Here is a 17216-nt window from a genome sequence, read left to right on the forward strand (position 1 = left end):
ACCATTTACCCACGTTAAACCCCAAGAGGTCGTCCGGTAAGTGGGCTGTACACCTGGTGAAGGATATTCCTCCCTATGTCTGCATGCGGAATCGCATCTTATTGAGCACCAGCACTTTCCAGAAAACACATCATAAGGACCGTATAACAGAAATTGGATATTATTTAGCACCAGCACTTTTTTTGCACTAAGGACTGTGTTACCATCAATATCAATTGCACTTGGCACTTAAAGAGACTGTCAATAATTTATTATTTAAGCACAGCCACTTTATCTCTATAGCACTTTCTGTATATTGTTCAATTGGTGTGCTCATGGGAGATCACTCCAAACAGTGCCACATCCCAAATGTATACATCAAAATGGAAATTCCCCTTGGGGTGGGACTTTTAAGGCACGAAAATGGATACAAAAAAATATAATAATGATAGTTTTATTGAAAAATAATGATAACATATACAAATACAAATATAAATGGTTAAAAACAATTGGCAAGCTTGGTATAGTTCATACAGTCAAATGGACAGAAGGGTACCGCTCTATTGAGGTATGTGCCCAACGCGTTTCAAAGATATAAGTCACAACTCCTTCTTCAGGGGCAACCTTAAAGCAGCGGTCTGTAAATGATCAACCATATGGATAATTAATATATTTGAAAAATATTTGCAAATATATAGTTTATACAGAAAATCATGTAATACTGTATTGGACATTAAATGCAGATTAAAGTCATCCAGATGAAATGTCCATATATCAAAAAAGATACAAGGGCAAAAGAACACTTACAGAGTCTGCCGTGTAACTGTTTAGAATATATGCCTGCCAATGAAGTTAAAAACAGATGGCTGGGTGGGTCTCATCGCTGCATTTGAGTGCTTCTTTAGGGAGAGTCGATAATTTGAGAAATAGAAGTATTTATAAAAGCATCCTCCAGTTAAGTGCGCCCATCAGCTGTAAGGCTGACTGGGGGCAGCTGAAATCCACAAAGCAAGGGAAATCTGCCAGGTGAGGAGAAAGAGAATGAGATTTGTGGGGTTTTGTAGGTAGAGTTGTTTTTATAGAACATCAGCTGATTGCCCTGCTGAAAATCAAATCTGCCGCAATATGCTGCACATGCCTTTTCAACTGTGAAAGAGATCATATAAAGGATAGCTAGTTCTTAGTCATAATTGTCTCTAGTGTTAATGTTGTTAGATACCAATAAAAGAAAAAGAAAAAAAAAAAAAAAAAGTAGTTTTGCGTAAAAAAAACCTAATTCTAAAAAAGATTAGAGCGGTATTAACAATGGGGACCCAGTGGTTCTGGCATGTGCAGCAATATTTAAAGGCAGATAAGAAAGCAGGCAATTTCAAAAAATAAATCCGGGTTTTATTACCTTGTTCGTTTGGAGAGTTTGGCAAAGGGTTGTGCAGCAAGCGTCCACCTTCAGCGAGTGAATGGTATGTTTCACTCTTAGAAGGGGAGCTGTTTATAAGAGGGCTGTTGATTAAGTTTAGATGCAGATCAGCTGGTGATACTTACTTTGTGTCCTCCGTTCGGTCAGTTCCCTATTGGATTTCCTGGTGCGCAGTCGCCGCACAGACCTCCCGCCGCACATTCGCACTTGTGGAGTGCAGCGGAAGTTCGCGCGGCCAATGCGTTCCACCGGCACGGTCACTTCCGCCGGCGTGGAACGCAAACGGAAGTGAATGGGCGAGTCCACAGGATCTCATAGAGAGCCAATGGTCTACAGCCCAAAGGCGGACTACCGATTAAGGTGTCCGCCCCCGTGCCGGGCTGTCTCCTGGGCACAATATAACTCAGAAGAGGATGCCGATTGACAAAGTGTAAACGTATTTATGTTAACATTTCGTTAGGGGAATTTTTCCACAAAGCGATTCAACCCAATGCAGGGATGGTAGCACATCAGCTATCTGTGACAAGTACAGAACAACGAGTCCTCCCATGATTTGTATTTTAGGTTTGACAGAGCCTAAAAAAATGACAGAAAATAAACAATGAAATTTTTTTTTAACAGATTACAATGTTTAAGAGGTACAAAATAAGAACCATCATTGCATTAAATATCATACAGTGATAAATATTGGTTATTGACAACTCTGTATATAAGCGGGGTATATGGCCAATTTGGGGATTTGTAGATTGGGTAGAAGATAAGAAATAAGGAAGGTACTAATGAAGACAAGGGGAGGAAGGAATTATAGGTGAATCATAGGCAATATATAGAGATGTCACAGAAAAAAGGGGGGCCTATTGTTCCATGCCACCCGATGTAAACCCTTCTAGAAAGGGTTTGTAAGAAACCATTTCATTCAGACCTGGTGGATCTGTAGCTCTTAAAAGATAGATCCAACGAAGTTCCATCTGTAAAAGAATTTTATTCCAGTCCCCTCCACGGGGACTGGGATGGATTCTGTCTAAAATTAGGAACTTGATTTTTGGAAACTTTCCTGCGTGTACGAGACTGGTGTGGCGTCCTAAAGGTAAGTCGGGGTTACAGGTTTTCATACTTTTCACATGTCTGTTCGCACGTTGAAAAAATGGTAGCTTGGTTTTACCAACATAAAAACAGCCGCACCCACAGAGGAGTAAATATACCACTCCGTGGGTGCGGCAGTTTGCAAAATGTCTTGGAAAAAAGGTTTGGCCGTTGGGAAGTGTTGGGTTTTTTGTAGTTAGCATGTAACGACAGTACTTGCAGTTGCCACAGATATAGGTCCCTTTAAGTTTGCAAGGATCTTGATTTTTATGCATTTTGAATTCACTTTGGACCAGTCTTTCTTTCAGGGCTGGCACCTTTCTAAAAGTGAATTGGGGATGGTCTGGGACGTGTTTACCCACTGTGGGGTCCAAGGTTAATACATGCCAATATTTTGAAACAATTTGTCTTATACTATGATGTTGCTCAGAGTATCTCATGATGATTCTCAGGGTGTCGTCAGGCTCCTTGGAGGTCCGAGGGGCCAGCAAAGCATTCCTGTCGGATGCCGCTGCTTTTTTATAAGCCTTCTTAAGGGTGGTTTTTGTATAGCCCCTGAGGAGGAGTCTATCTCTTAGATTATTAGCAGCAAGCTGGAAACTTTGGAAGTCCTTGCAATTGCGCCTAATTCTTAGATATTGTCCGAATGGGATCGAACGAATGAGGGTTTCAGGGTGAAAGCTTGAGGCATGTAGGATGGTGTTCCCCGCAGTGGGCTTGCGGTATAGACCACTGCGGAGAGCACCATCCCCATCCTTATGGACCTCCACATCAAGGAACGTGACGGAACCTGGATCAAAGTGCATGGTGAACGTCAAGTTAAATTCATTTTTGTTCATTCTGAGTAAACAATTGTGCAACAGTTCTGTTGGGCCTTGCCATAACATGAAAATATCGTCTATGTACCGGACCCACATTACAATGTGGTCCGTGTACATAGACGTTGAATCGTCGTGTAAGAAGAATTTCTCCCACTCCCCCAGGTACAAGTTGGCGTAGGATGGGGCACAACAAGTGCCCATCGCTACGCCCTGCACCTGGAGGTAGTGGGAGCCATTAAATGAAAACACATTGTGACAAAGTATATAATGTAAAAGGGACACTATAAACTCACCATAGGGATCAAAATTACCAGTTTGTGTAAGTGTGTGTTTAATAGCGGAGATCCCACGATCGTGTATATTGTTATATATAACAATATATATTGTTGCACACCTTGTGGTGGGTGGCTAACTGGCACCCTGTGGTGGGTGGGTGGCTGGCTGGCACCCTGTGGTAGGTGGCTGGCTGGTACAGGGCCTGTGGGCGGCTGGCTGGTACAGTGCCTGTGGCTGGCGGCTGGTACAGTGCCTGTGGCTGGCTGGTACAGGGCCTGTGGGTGGCTGGTACAGGGCCTGTGGGTGGCTGGTACAGGGTCTGTGGGTGGCTGGATGTCTGGCACGCTGTCTGTGGGTGGCTGGATGTCTGGCACGCTGTCTGTGGGTGGCTGTCTGTCTGCCACCCTGTGGTGGGTGGCTGTCTGTCTGGCACCCTATGGTTGGTGACTGGCTGGCACCCTGTGGTGGGTGGGTGGCTGGCACAGGGCCTGTGGGTGGCTGGCTAGTACAGGGCCTGTGGGTGGCTGGCTGGCTGGTACAGTGCCTGTGGGTGGCTAGCTGGTACAGTGCCTGTGGCTGGCAGGTACAGGGCCTGCGGGTGGCTGGCATGATGGTACAGGGCCTGTGGGTGGCTGGGTGGCTGGCTGGCTTGGTGGTACAGGGCCTGTGGCTGGCTGGCTGGTACAGGGCCTGTGGATGTGGGTGGCTTGGTGGCTGGCTGGCACCAGGCAGCTGTGGGTGGGTGTATTGGTGTGATACACTCCCGCAAGACTAGTCCCGACTCCAGACGAGGCTGTCCAAGGCGACTGAGGTGGCATAAGAAGGCAGAATGACGTCACAAAAATATCGGTCAGTTCCGGGGGACGATACCGATATATCGGGGAAAGTGCATATCGCCCCCCCCGATATATCGGCCTTGCCAATAATCAGTCTATCCCTAATTTTTGGTATAAAATACTATAGGTGACACCACTGTTTATTAGATTTATACATAAAAAGAAATAAAAACGAAATCAATATAACTGTGTTTTGGGTTATGGAATGTAAATATTCACAATGCCGTACAGAGTGGCTCACAGCAGGGGTCCAGTGCGTTCCTGATCACTACTTCAGGTCCGATTTCAATCTGGATTCCTTGCTGAATTTGGACCTTAAACGGACCAGGAGACGCACAGGACTCCTGTGCAATTTGCACTGGAGACGCTCCGAAGATTTGTGAACAGGTTCCATACCAGATGCCACAATCTCCTGACATGTGAATTGGATGCGGAGGAACTCTTATCCAATTCGCAATAGTGTGAACCCAGCCTTAACCTCCTTAGCGGTATTCCCGAGTGTGGCTCAGGGTGGAATTTCAGTGCCATTAGCGGTAACCCCGAGCCACACTCGGGGTACCACCAGGGAGCATCGCTGGATCCTGGAAGAGGTTACTTACCTTGTCCCCAGTATCCCGCGATGTGTTCCTGCAGCATACGGCGGCCGGATCTTCCGCCTGATGCTCTGTGCCCCGGCTTCCATCTCCTGCGAGCGTCACGTCGCAGGGGGGTGGAACCAGCGGCAAATTTGAAAAGTAAAACACAAAAACCACACTGATACATTGTAATCCTATTGGATTACATTACTAAATAAAATACATTGACATTAGTTTGCCCCCCAGTGCCCTTGCCTGCAGTTTTTACTGTAATATATATATATATATATATATATATATATAACTTTTTATAGTTATTTATTATATTATAATTTATGATTTTGTGTTTCAAACTTTATCGAGATGTTATAAAGAAGAACGCACAGTAAAAAAAAATCATATGTAAATAGTTGGTTTGGGCTGCTGGTCTTTAATTACTAGCAAAATAATGGTGCCGCTTTCAGCACCTAAAATCGGAAACAATCATACCGCCAGGGAGGTTAATAATACTTTGTAACAAAAGTAACAACACAGACATTACTGGGTGCTGAAGGTTTATCTCAGTTAGATTCTGCCACCTAGTGGATGTATTGCATTCTGCAACATGTTTCACTCATATACTTATAACAGGTTTTTACTGTATATAGAGCAGATAATTTACACAGCACTTTATATTGTGGAGCTTAAAATCTAAGGCATCTACCCCACATGCATTCATACGCATACCAGGGTCAGTTTAGACAGGAGCCAGTATCAGCCTGTCTTTGGAGTGGGAGGAAACCAGATTTTCTGGAGAAAACCCACACAAGCATAGGAAGAACATACAAGCTCCACAGGGGTAGTGTCCTGGTTAGGATTTGAAAAAGAAGCCTAGTGCTGCAAGACAGGAGACCAACCACTTAGCCCCTGAGTAGTTGAAACCTAGCTCCATGCAGATGCCTTCTTATAAAGAAGGATATACTGTGCTTCACACTGCTATAATGGAGGTCTCTTTGGTTCATTTAAAGAGGAAGTAAACCCTCCTCTGACACTTTTACCTATAGGTAAGCCTATGATAAGGCTTACCTATAGGTACTGTAAATATCTCCTAAACATGTACCGTACCGACTGAAAGCATTATATCCTCACTGAGAGGAGGTGGGGCGGAGGCGGGGCAGAGCACAGCCTGAATACAATGCATACAGTACAACTCACTGAGAGGAGGCGGGGCAGGTCACGGCCTCAATACACACAGTACAGCTCAGCTCCTGGGTAATACTGCGAGATTTCTGGCATGGAATACATCCCAGCACACACTGCGATTAGCCGAATTACGTCATCGCCGATCGGACCCGGAAGTGAGGAGAGAAGGAATAAACAAGAAAATAAGGTATTTACTAGCAAAAAAAAAAAGTTTCCATTGGTAAAAGTCGTTTTAAAGGGGATTACATACATTTATGTAATCCAGCGTATTAAAAATGGGTGGAACTCCGCTTTACGTACACCCTACCATACCCTGTTTGGGTAAAGTTTATGATTCATTCCCAAACCTTGCTCCATAGAAGCCATACATTGTACTGACGATCCCCAAACAAGCCTGAAACCACTGACTACAGTTTGGAATGTCAGAGCCACAAAATACATAAATAGAGAAGTGGCCCCATGGGATTGTCACTCCTAAGGCCCCTTTCTCATGGGGTGGATCCACTCGGCGGACTCAGCTAGCTCAGCAGGGATTGCTCCGTTGATTACCGCTGAGCAGACAGATGACAGGTCCGTCTCTGCTCACTGTGCAGAGACAGACCTGTCGGAGTCCCGCTCTCCTCTATGAGGAGACCCAATGGACAGCATATCCATTTTTATCCAATCCCATCTGATTCAACCCGCTGGACGGATGGCAAATGTATCGCCATCTGTCTGTTTTAAGCAGATTTTGTCAGATCGGATGACAGATGGGTGTCAGCGGACACATCTCCGCTGACATCCGCCTCTCCATAGAGGAGAATGGGTGGCCCGATCAGGTCTGCCTGAAAAACGGACAGGTGGACCTGATTGGTCCAATCGTGTGATTGGGGCCTAACACCCATTTGTTTTATAAATACATTTTCTCTTAACCACTTCCAGACGAGGCCTATTTCTGACATTTGTTGTTTACAAGTTATAATCAGTATTTTTTTCTAGAAAATTACTTAGAACCCCCAAACATTATATATTTTTTATCAGAGACCCTAGAGAATAAAATAGCGATTGTTGCAATATTTTATGCCACACTGTATTTGCGCAGCGGTCTTTCAAACAAAATTTTTTAGGAAAAATTGAACAGTGAAGTTGGGCCAGTTTTTTTGGATAATGTAAAAGATGATGTTACACTAACTAAATAGATACCTAACATGTCACGCTTTAAAATTGCACACACTCGTGGAATGGCGACAAATTACGGTACTTAAAAATCTCCATAGAAGACACTTTAAAAATTCTTATTTATTTTATTTTTATACTGCCCCTTTAAAAAAATGTTTTTCTGATCACTTTTATTGCTGTTACAAGGAATGTAATCATCCCTTATGACAGTAGTAGGCAGTGACAGGTACACTTTATTGATAAATCTGGGGCCTAAAAGACCCCAATCCCTCCTCTGCACTTCAAATATTCAAAACGCCAAAATCGGCATTTTTGAATACTGTCATTATTTTTAAATGGGCACCATTGGCTGCCGAGTAAACCAGATGATGTCAATTCCGGGTTTATACATCAGAGACCCGATCAAAGCCGAATTCGGCTTTGTTCAGGACTCTGGCCAGCCGGCGGACACACCGGCTGGTGGCTCGGGTCTCCCGGCGGGACAGGAGACTGGGGCTGAGCAGCGGCGGGAGGGTGGATGTCTCCTTCCTTTCCTTGTACTAACAGCCAAGCAGATGATTAGCCGCATCGGTTGTAGTTACTAGAAAGCCGACAGTCTTCTCTAAAAAACGGTACTGGGCTGATGCTTGCAGTTTCAGGCATCATCCCTGGTACATGATTTGGCGGAAAATGGTTAATAGAGGGCTAATGATTGTTTAGTACATTAAGAAGATTTACCTTAGCACTGGAGCACTGGATTGGTGACAAATCTTTTGTCGGTAAATATCTAGCCAATAAGTGTAACTTTTTACTTACAGTATATCCTCTCCTGTCACTGAGTCAGCATTTTCCTCAGGTCTGTCAGCTGGACTCACCTCTGGATTCTCCTCAGCCTTCCTTCTGGATCTTTTGACCTGCTCTCCCAACCTCCCTCCCCCTTTGTCATTTCCCCTCCTCGCGGTTTACCTCTATGTGGGTAATATCGCCCACTTTGTGGGTGGACAGTGGTTGATACGCTGTTATTTGGTTGGTATAAGATATTGCTGCTTGAGTCTTGGTGACTAAGCATGTTTGTCAGCAAAGCCTTCATTATAGTACAGATGCTGTTTCCAGGCGCACACATATGCGCATGCGCCAGCCAAGAACAAGCCAAATAGATGTGGGCAAACATGCACATGCGAATGCGAGCACGCATCTGTCACCAAGGCTGGCGCCAAACAGCCTATTTAAACAGAGCTTTAGCACTGGCTAATTGCTGTTTGGTCTACAGCATTCTGTGTATGTTCCTGCATTCTTGATTCTAGGGATAGACAGATATGTTTTTTTCAGGGCTGATACCGATAGCGATATTTTGGTCACAACGTATCGGTATCGGCCGATATTTTGAACATTTAAAGTTTTGAAAAATAAAGACAATTTATGACACAAATCTGGTACTGAACATGTTAATTTTTGTTTAATGCTTAATGGCTGGCTTGCTGGCACCCTGTTGTGTGTGGATGGCTTGCTGGCACCCTGTGGTGGGTGGCTGGCTGGCTGTCTGGCACCCTGTGGTGGATGGCTGGCTTGCTATATGTATGTATGTATATATATATATATATATATATATATATATAATATAAAATGTGTTTTGTGCAACGTTTTTTTTTTTTTTTTTGATTTTCCCTCCCTAGTTCCGCTCCCATGCAGCATTGCTGCTGCAGGGAACGGAACTAGGAAGTCATCATACCGAGGGAGGACAGAGGAGCGGCGGGACTCTCGGCTGGCGATCTCAGCAATGAGAGATCATCGCTGGATCGCCAGGACAAGGTAAGAGAACACCGCTGCGCTCTCTGCACATCCACCCCGAGCGTGACTCGGGGTTACCGATCCTGCAATGAAAAATCCACCCCGAGTCACGCTCGGGATTACCGCCTAGGTGGTTAAAAAAGTTTGAAATATCCAATAAATTTCGTTCCACTTCATGATTGTGTCCCACTTGTTGATTCTTCACAAAAAATTACAGTTTTATATCTTTATGTTTGAAGCCTGAAATGTGGCAAAAGGTCGAAAAGTTAAGGGGGCCGAATACTTTTGCAAGGCACTGTAAAATCTTAAGCCGGTGGTACCACACCACAACACTGCTGCACTGTATTTACCCCTCTGTGCCCAAATTGTGTTGGAGAAGTGGTGCTGGAAGAGGGGACATATTACATCTATTTTTACTCTGCCCCGTTCGCAGTACTTTTTGGAATGAAGTACATGCAGTCATGCCAACATTTACTGACAGGACATTACCATTCACACTTTTTTTTTTACCTACTACACCACAACGCGATACCATTGTCCACGTATACAAAATCGGTGGGGAGACACCTAGTTAACGCAGCCCAGGCATGTATTCCGCCTTAATGGAAGTTGGTACACCTGCCTTCTTTATGGCAATGGATCCTTAAAGTTGAGGACATCAAGGAAATGGAGGGTCTGACTGGCTCCTTTAACCACTTGCCGACCAACCGCTGTAGTTATACATTGGCGGGTCGGCTCTGTTACACAAAACAACGTACATGTAGCAGTTAGTGTGGGCGCGCACCACACAAGAAGGGGAGCCGATCAGCAGGTCCGGCAGCCGCGATGTCCGCCAAGCACCCACGATTGCTCCCCATGGAGACAGAACGGCGGTCTGCCTATGTAAACATGGCAGACCGCTGTTCTGTCAGTATTGAACACAGGGAACCTGTGTTCCTCCTATTTAGAAACACAGGTCTCTGTGTTCATTCAGTGAACCCATCCCCCACACAGTTAGAAAGGACCCCATAGGCACACATTTAACCCTTTGATCGCCCCTGGTGTTAACCTCTTTCCTGCCAGTGTCATTAGTACAGTAACAGTGCATATTTCTAGCATTGATTACTGCAGCAATGTCAGTGGTCCCCCCAAAGTGTCAGTTAGGTGTCTGATCTGTCCGCCGCAATGTCGCAGTCCCGCTAAAAATCGCTGATCGCCGCCATTAGTAGTAAAAAAAAAAAAAAAGTCAAAAATAAAAATAACATAAATCTTTCCCCTAGTTTGTAGACGTGATAACTTTTGCGCAAACCAATCAATATATACTTATTGGGATTTTTTTTACCAAAAATATGTAGCAGGATACATATTGGCCTAATATGATGAAAAAATTAGATTTTTTAATTTTTTATTGGGAATGTTTTATAGCAGAAAGTAAAAAATAGTGTTTTTTTTTTTTTTTTTTTTTTCAGAATTGTCGCTATTTTTTTGTTTATAGCGCAAAAAAAATAAAAATCGCACAGGTGATCAAATACCACCAAAAGAAAGCTCTGTTCTTGAGAAAAAAGGACAACAACTTTATTTGGGTACAGCATCGCACGACAGAGAAATTATCAGTTAAATTAACGCAGTGCCGTATCACAAACAATGGCCTGGTCATTAAAGGGGTAAAAACCTTCCTAGCCTTAAGTGGTTAAATACAACTGAAAACTTTACTAAAATGTGGTTCTACTGGCTTGAATCTTCCTGTACAGATGAATTTACAAAGATTCTGGTGGGATGAATCTCATGAACTGTCAAACTCTCCTTTCATCTTTGACTCTCAACATCCTTGTACCCAACGACTGTTGGGTGTAATTACTTCAGAGGACAGATGGATTCTTGTTACCCCTTCCACTGGTGGTGCTGCCCCAACTGCCCCCTTGCCTTTCCTTATTTTTTCTCTTTCTCTCTTCTTTTCTTTTTTTTATGCCTAAACTTCTCTTATGTGGTCCATTCCGTATGTCTCTCCACCCTGTGTCAGGTCTCATGGCAGGTTACAGAATGTCTAGTTTCTTGAAGTTTGCTGGGCTATAATTTTGACCCAATATGGGTTTATGTCACTCCTATCCTAAATACTCTCATGGTGGTATCTTAATGGTACCCTTGTGGATGGTTTAGTCCACAAAAACTGCCTATAAATAAAGAATGCAAAAAAGAATTATGAATATATCCATTCTGCTTCACTATGGTTCAATGAGAGAATTTGAACTTCTTTATTGTCACATCACTATAACCCTTCTGGTTATACTTTCAAGATGGAACCTACATATTGTTATGTACACCATATTTTCAAATAAAATTCTATTTGTGTATATTTTAGTATAGTTTTACCTTGATAACACTCAGTGCATTATTCATTTTAAAGTATTATGATCTAAAGGGCATATGTGTATGGCCAAGATAGCAACCATGCTCTGAACAGCTCTGCACTACTCTTACTTTACAGCCTTTTAAATGCTACCTAAAACTGCTGTATTCTTACTGCTACTTTCTTACCAAAAGACAGCTCCCCGAACAGAGTCACCAACTCAAAGTGCACCCAAGACTACTCACACAAGTAGCCATCATAGCATTACCTCCAACCCTTTATCCAGAGCAGGCCATTCTTGAACCTTTCTAAGCCAGTGACATGATCCAAATAGAACTTATGAGTGTACCTACATTGTACCAAAGGATACCGGTGTAGCACTACCCCCGTGGGAGTTGCAAATGTCAGGGTTCCCCACTGCTGCACAGCATTTCCTTCTTGTATCCAGACATAGAAACACAGTCCTTGAGCTTGTTTTTGTTGTTTTATTTAGGGGTTAATAACTTGGATGGGGTTAGGGATTATGTGATGCCCAACTTGATAGCAACAATCAAAACCAGGGACAATTTTGTCCCTATTTACAGCTTCCACTTCTTGCTCCTGCACAAATCTTGATCCTTTGCGCATCTACGCTGGATTCACTCCTTTAGGAACTAACAGTGTTTAAGTTAGGCTCTGAAGAAGAGGCGCTGCCTCGAAACGCGTAAGCCTGTACAGCTTCGGGGGACGATCCAATCCCGATCTCGATGCTGAGGATTTTATAGTTTGTCTGATGTGCTTTTTTTTTATCAAGAACTCGTTTGTGAGTATTTTTATTTCATTAATTTTAATAAACATGCCTAAAGGATAATGCACTAGGCCGGTGCGCCCTTGTGTTTGTTTATCGTTTTATAGTGTTCCCAGACCACCCTGGTCTAGTGAGGGGCTGCAAGGCTGAAGCATTACAAAGTTGCCGTGTCGTTTGTTCTCGACATCTACAAGTCTATAGCCAAGCTGGATAGAGGATTGCATCACTCAGAGCGCAGGGAGTGTTTAAGTTAGCTCTGCAACAGCCCCTTACAGGCTAGGAATTCTCAGTCCCTTGGAAAAGTAGCACATGTGGAGCAAACTGCTTCCTGCAACACCTTCTGCTTTCCTGTAGACACTGGTCCCAGCTCTACCCCCACAGAAATGCTTGCCCACCTGGCTGCCACTTCACCAGCCCACCTGACTACTTCTTCTTCCCAGTCTACCCGACTGGCACACTGGAAATTTCCCAGGGCAAGGTTGGATGAAGACTTAAGCGCACCACTGTCTTCAAGAGAGACCTGCTGCATGTGGCAGTCTCTCCCCCTTGTCTGTCCCTGCACCTTGCTGATCTACTCACTCTGTCTCTCTTTGCTCCTGCTGCCTCTCTGGAAAGCCTCATTCCAACTGCCTCCTGTGGTAGGATCCTTCCAGACCAGTCACCTGAGCTCCGGCACCAAGGTAAAACCCCTCCCCGGCAGGGATCCATCAACAGACTCCCTCAGCACTGCTTCTCCATCTTCCACTGACTCCCTGGCTGACATAGATTATATCTATTTTGGGCTCCTTAGTTCCCTGGCAGGCCCACTTCCTGGGGATTGGCTAAGGGCCTCTAAATATGCAAGAGAACCCTCCTAGCTTCCGCCCACTAATTTCTAAAATATTCTCCAATATTCTAGAACCAGAAGGAGACACAAGCGAGCTGCCTGGATGAGTCATCCAGCCCTGAACCCTATCGAACCTGACCCAGATTCCATGACTCAGGTTTAGCCCTGGGCCAGACTATAATTTGGCTATACTATGACTAGTAACACACTAGAAGGTGCTACACCGGATACATGGAAATCTGCATGTCGTTTCTATATGCAGTTGTTATAATAGATGAAAAATTGTTACATACAGTTTATATTTTATTCTTGCAGACACAACAAAATGATAAAACATTATACACCTAGATTTTCTAAAGGAAACCTGTGCTGAAAGAAATATGGAGGCTGCCATTGCTGACCTTCTCGTAATTTTGCCAGTTGCATGGCTGTTATCGTGGTCCAATGGTTTCAATACTCTGAATCAGAAAACAAGAACAAGTGTGAAATGGAAAGTTCTAACATTGCTCTGATATGCTTATCTAGGTTTGTGACTTAAAGTTTTGAAACCAGAGACAGACAGCCATTCTGCAGTATTTTCAAAAGGAAGTTAGTACTTGCAGCTTCCATATTCCTCTTTGCACAGATTTCATTTAAAGCTGTAAAGTAACATTGTTGCTCCCCCAGGAGATGAAAAACTCGTTCTAGAAAATTTTCTAATATGGAGGAATACTTCTCTTATTCCCCAGTGCTCTGGCAGCAGTGGTCAGCTTGGTTTTTGGGGGACTGGTTGTCACAATCTGAATCTTCAGGGAAGAACATTGTTGGAACATGAATTTAACTGTCTCCTATTTAAATGTACCCAAATTCGTATATGTATGCATGTGACGTAGGGACCTTAGATTGTAAGCTCTCTGAAGACATGGACTCGAGGAGCTATATAAATACTTATAATAAAAAAAATGAGCTTTAAATAAGGTAAGTTTATTCCTGTGAATTACATCATGCTCCATACATACTATATTCTATTCCAGCTTCAGAAAAAGGTAGGGGATACAGTTTGATTATGTTTTTTATTTACAGAGCTATATACAGTAAATACATATTTCTAACATTCATTAAGATAAGTCACCAATGGCATCTCCTGGCTAGGTGAGGTTAACCTAAAACATGTTATCTCACCACTTTGGCTGACATTCACTGTGACATTAGTTGACTTCATCCAATTCCAGAAGTCACTGAGACCACAGTTACATGCAAGTGTCATTGGTGAAAGATCAAGGGTCTGCAAGGAAGCCAGAGGTTTAAAACTGGAAGATGAGAGGGTAATAAGATTGTTGCTCCCTATATTTAGGGTTTTCAGTGCTTTAAGGCCAGTAAAGAGTTGTTCTGGGATGAGTCTGAGGATATTTCCTGACAGATCTAAAACACGAAGGCTCTTTAAATCACTAAATAAATCTTCAGGCAAGGAGTAGATGCGATTCTTTGAAAGGCTAAGAAATTCAAGTAATTCCAGATTTTTAAAGATATCTGAGCACTGTCCAGAGTTCCAAATCTGTCCCAAATCGTTATCAGACAGATCCAAATAGTACAACTCAGACTTGCTTATGGGTTTGCTAGCAGAGGAACAACTGGAAAGTTTATTACCTCCTAATAGCAGGGTTTCCAGAGATTTCAGCTGCAGAATATTCCACAAGGACCTCATATCAGTTAGTCGGTTGCTTGAAAGATCCACGAAAGTGCAGTTAGGGCAGAAAGAGGTTAAACCATACGTGTCTGAGATGCGGTTTTGTTTTAACAGTACCAGAGTTAAAGCTGGGAGTTTAACTTGAGGTATATGCTTCAGAGCATTGTCCCTTAAGTTCAGTGTTGACAGCGAGACAAGACCATCCATTGCCCCAAACTGGATGGCACCAATATTATTTACACTAAGATCCAAGGTTTTGAGAGGGGAAGCCCAGAGGCTTTCAAAACTTTTGACTGTAATATCTCCAAGGAGATTTCCAGAAATATTTAGACTCACCAGTCCGGTTAGACCTGCAAATACTCCTTTGCTAATGCTGCAGATTTTGCTGGAAGACAGGTCAAGGGACACTAGCTTGGTTAAAGCAGAAAATACACCAGGGGTGAGCTGTGACACAAAACTATGGGACAAGTCAAGAAAATAAACATTACTTGAGCTGAGACCTGCAAAAGTATTTTCATCTGGGTTTTTCAGATTACTGAATCCAAATCCACTTCCCAACACTGCACTATGACTCATCTTAATATGCTTCACCTGTGTACCTGAAATAGCCTTGAAATATTGTCCAAACGTGTCTGCATTCCAGGCCATGGATGATATATCTAGGGTGCCCAAGGTCATATTCACAAATGGATTACCACACCGGGATGTGTTAGACACTTGGAGTGGATTATACGAGAGATCAAGGAGCTCCAGCCTTCTTCCTCTCCAGTATTTAAGATCATCTTCACACAATTCGCTGATTTTGTTGGATTTTAGAATAATGGTAGAAAATGACTTCAGCCATAGAAAACTGGGATCAGGTTGTAGTCTGTGTATGTTGTTATAAGAAAGATCAAGCTTCCTCAGGGAGAACAGTTCACCAAACAAACCGGATTTCAAAACAGATTCATCAAGTCCATTAGAGTCTAGAATAAGGACTTCAAGTTGAAAAAGACCCTTGAAGGCTTCTTGGTGCAGGCTGAGGTTGCGGTTGCCTCCAAGGTCAAGGGATATAAGGTTAGGTAGGTTGTAGAAAGCACCTTTCCCTATGTGAAAAGGCCCTTCTATGTCCTGGGCACCCAACGACAGGGCTTGTAGCTTTGGGAGGGTCGAAAAAGAGTCATTTGAAACAGATGGGATACGGTTAAAATCAAGCAAAAGTACTTGAATGTCTGACGGAGCAGAGGGAACTGTTAACAAGCCTTGGGCCTGGCAGAAATAAATCGAGCGAGACTGGGCCATAAATATGTTACACTCTGAAGAATAAGACATCAAAATTGTACAAGAAAGAGTTGCAAGCAGCAGGAAGACCGATGGAAGGAACATGTTACCTGTAAGATAAGACAAAAAGCATATTAAAGACCTGTGTAAAAAAAAGTGTACAATAAGTAAATACAAAATACTGAGTTCATAGGTGTGTGCAGCCTATTGCATTAGGACAGTCATGTCCAAAGTCCAGCCCGCGGGCCAGTTGCGACCCGTCCTTTAGTTTTGTATGGCCCCCTGAGACACTGCAGACTTTTGTCAATGCCTCCTCACATCCCCGCCCCGATGCCAATGCAATGGCTCGGCTCTATCTGCCCGGCGCCGCCCACGACTGCGCGGGAGTGCAGAATGCCTTCTCTCCTTCACCGCACACAGCCACCTGTAGGAGCTGACCAAGGATCCCATGGAGTTGACCGAGGAGATGTCACTTCTACAATCCTACTGCCTGTTTTTGTAAGTGTGATATATGTGTATGTGTGTATGTATGTATGTATGTATGTGTATGCGTGTATGTATGTATGTGTGTGTGTGTATGTATGTGTGTATGCTGACCGAGGAGGTGTCACTTCTACAATCCTACTGCCTGTTTCAGTAAGTGTGATTTTATTCATAAAGTACTGATGCTTATTATTTCCTATATATATATATATATATATATATATATATATATATATATATATATGTATATGTGTGTGTGTGTATATATTTAATTTTAATGGTTCAAATGTCAGGCAAAATGGTCGGCCCTCACGCATGTTCACTTCATCAAATCTGGCCCCCTTTGAAAAAAGTTTGGACACCACTGCATTAGGATGTGCACCCCAAAGCTCAAGCACATATTCTTGCGTGTGTATGTATTGTGTACTGACTACATTGTGAAGGCTGAAGTCCATCCCACACTTCAGGGTGTGTTTACTCCTCCCTCTCCCGCCCACTCCAGTTGCCGACACCTCCTGTTGTAAAGTCAAATAAGGCATTCTGGGGAAGGGGGCAGGTGTCATTGGCTAAGGAGGCAGCAGAGATGCGGAGCAACTGTAGCCTCTGGCTTTTTACAGACACTGCATGGTTGGCAACCTTGGTGATTAGGGTGTGCCCAGGCACACATGGCACACCCCCTACGCATGCCTATGACTGTGTTAGAAAGTGAAGTCACAGATTTGAGCTTTTTCAACAAAGTATTCCAATGAGCAGTAGTGAGGTTGCAAACAGTAG

General features: G+C 43.5%; 1 protein-coding gene across 1 annotated transcript; it reads right to left on the reverse strand.

Annotated features, from left to right (window-relative positions):
* Positions 1 to 14071: 14071 nt before the first annotated feature.
* On the reverse strand, positions 14072 to 16064 carry LOC309564885 (toll-like receptor 5; the record flags this gene model as incomplete). Its single annotated transcript, XM_082269573.1, has 1 exon — positions 14072 to 16064. The coding sequence occupies one exon, from the start codon at positions 16062 to 16064 to the stop codon at positions 14121 to 14123; it is 1944 nt and encodes a 647-aa protein (XP_082125699.1). The 3' UTR covers positions 14072 to 14120.
* Positions 16065 to 17216: the final 1152 nt, after the last annotated feature.

This window comes from Pelophylax lessonae, assembly GCF_965119305.1.
Source record: "Pelophylax lessonae genome assembly, chromosome: 10".
NCBI classification, from domain to species: Eukaryota; Metazoa; Chordata; class Amphibia; order Anura; family Ranidae; genus Pelophylax; species Pelophylax lessonae.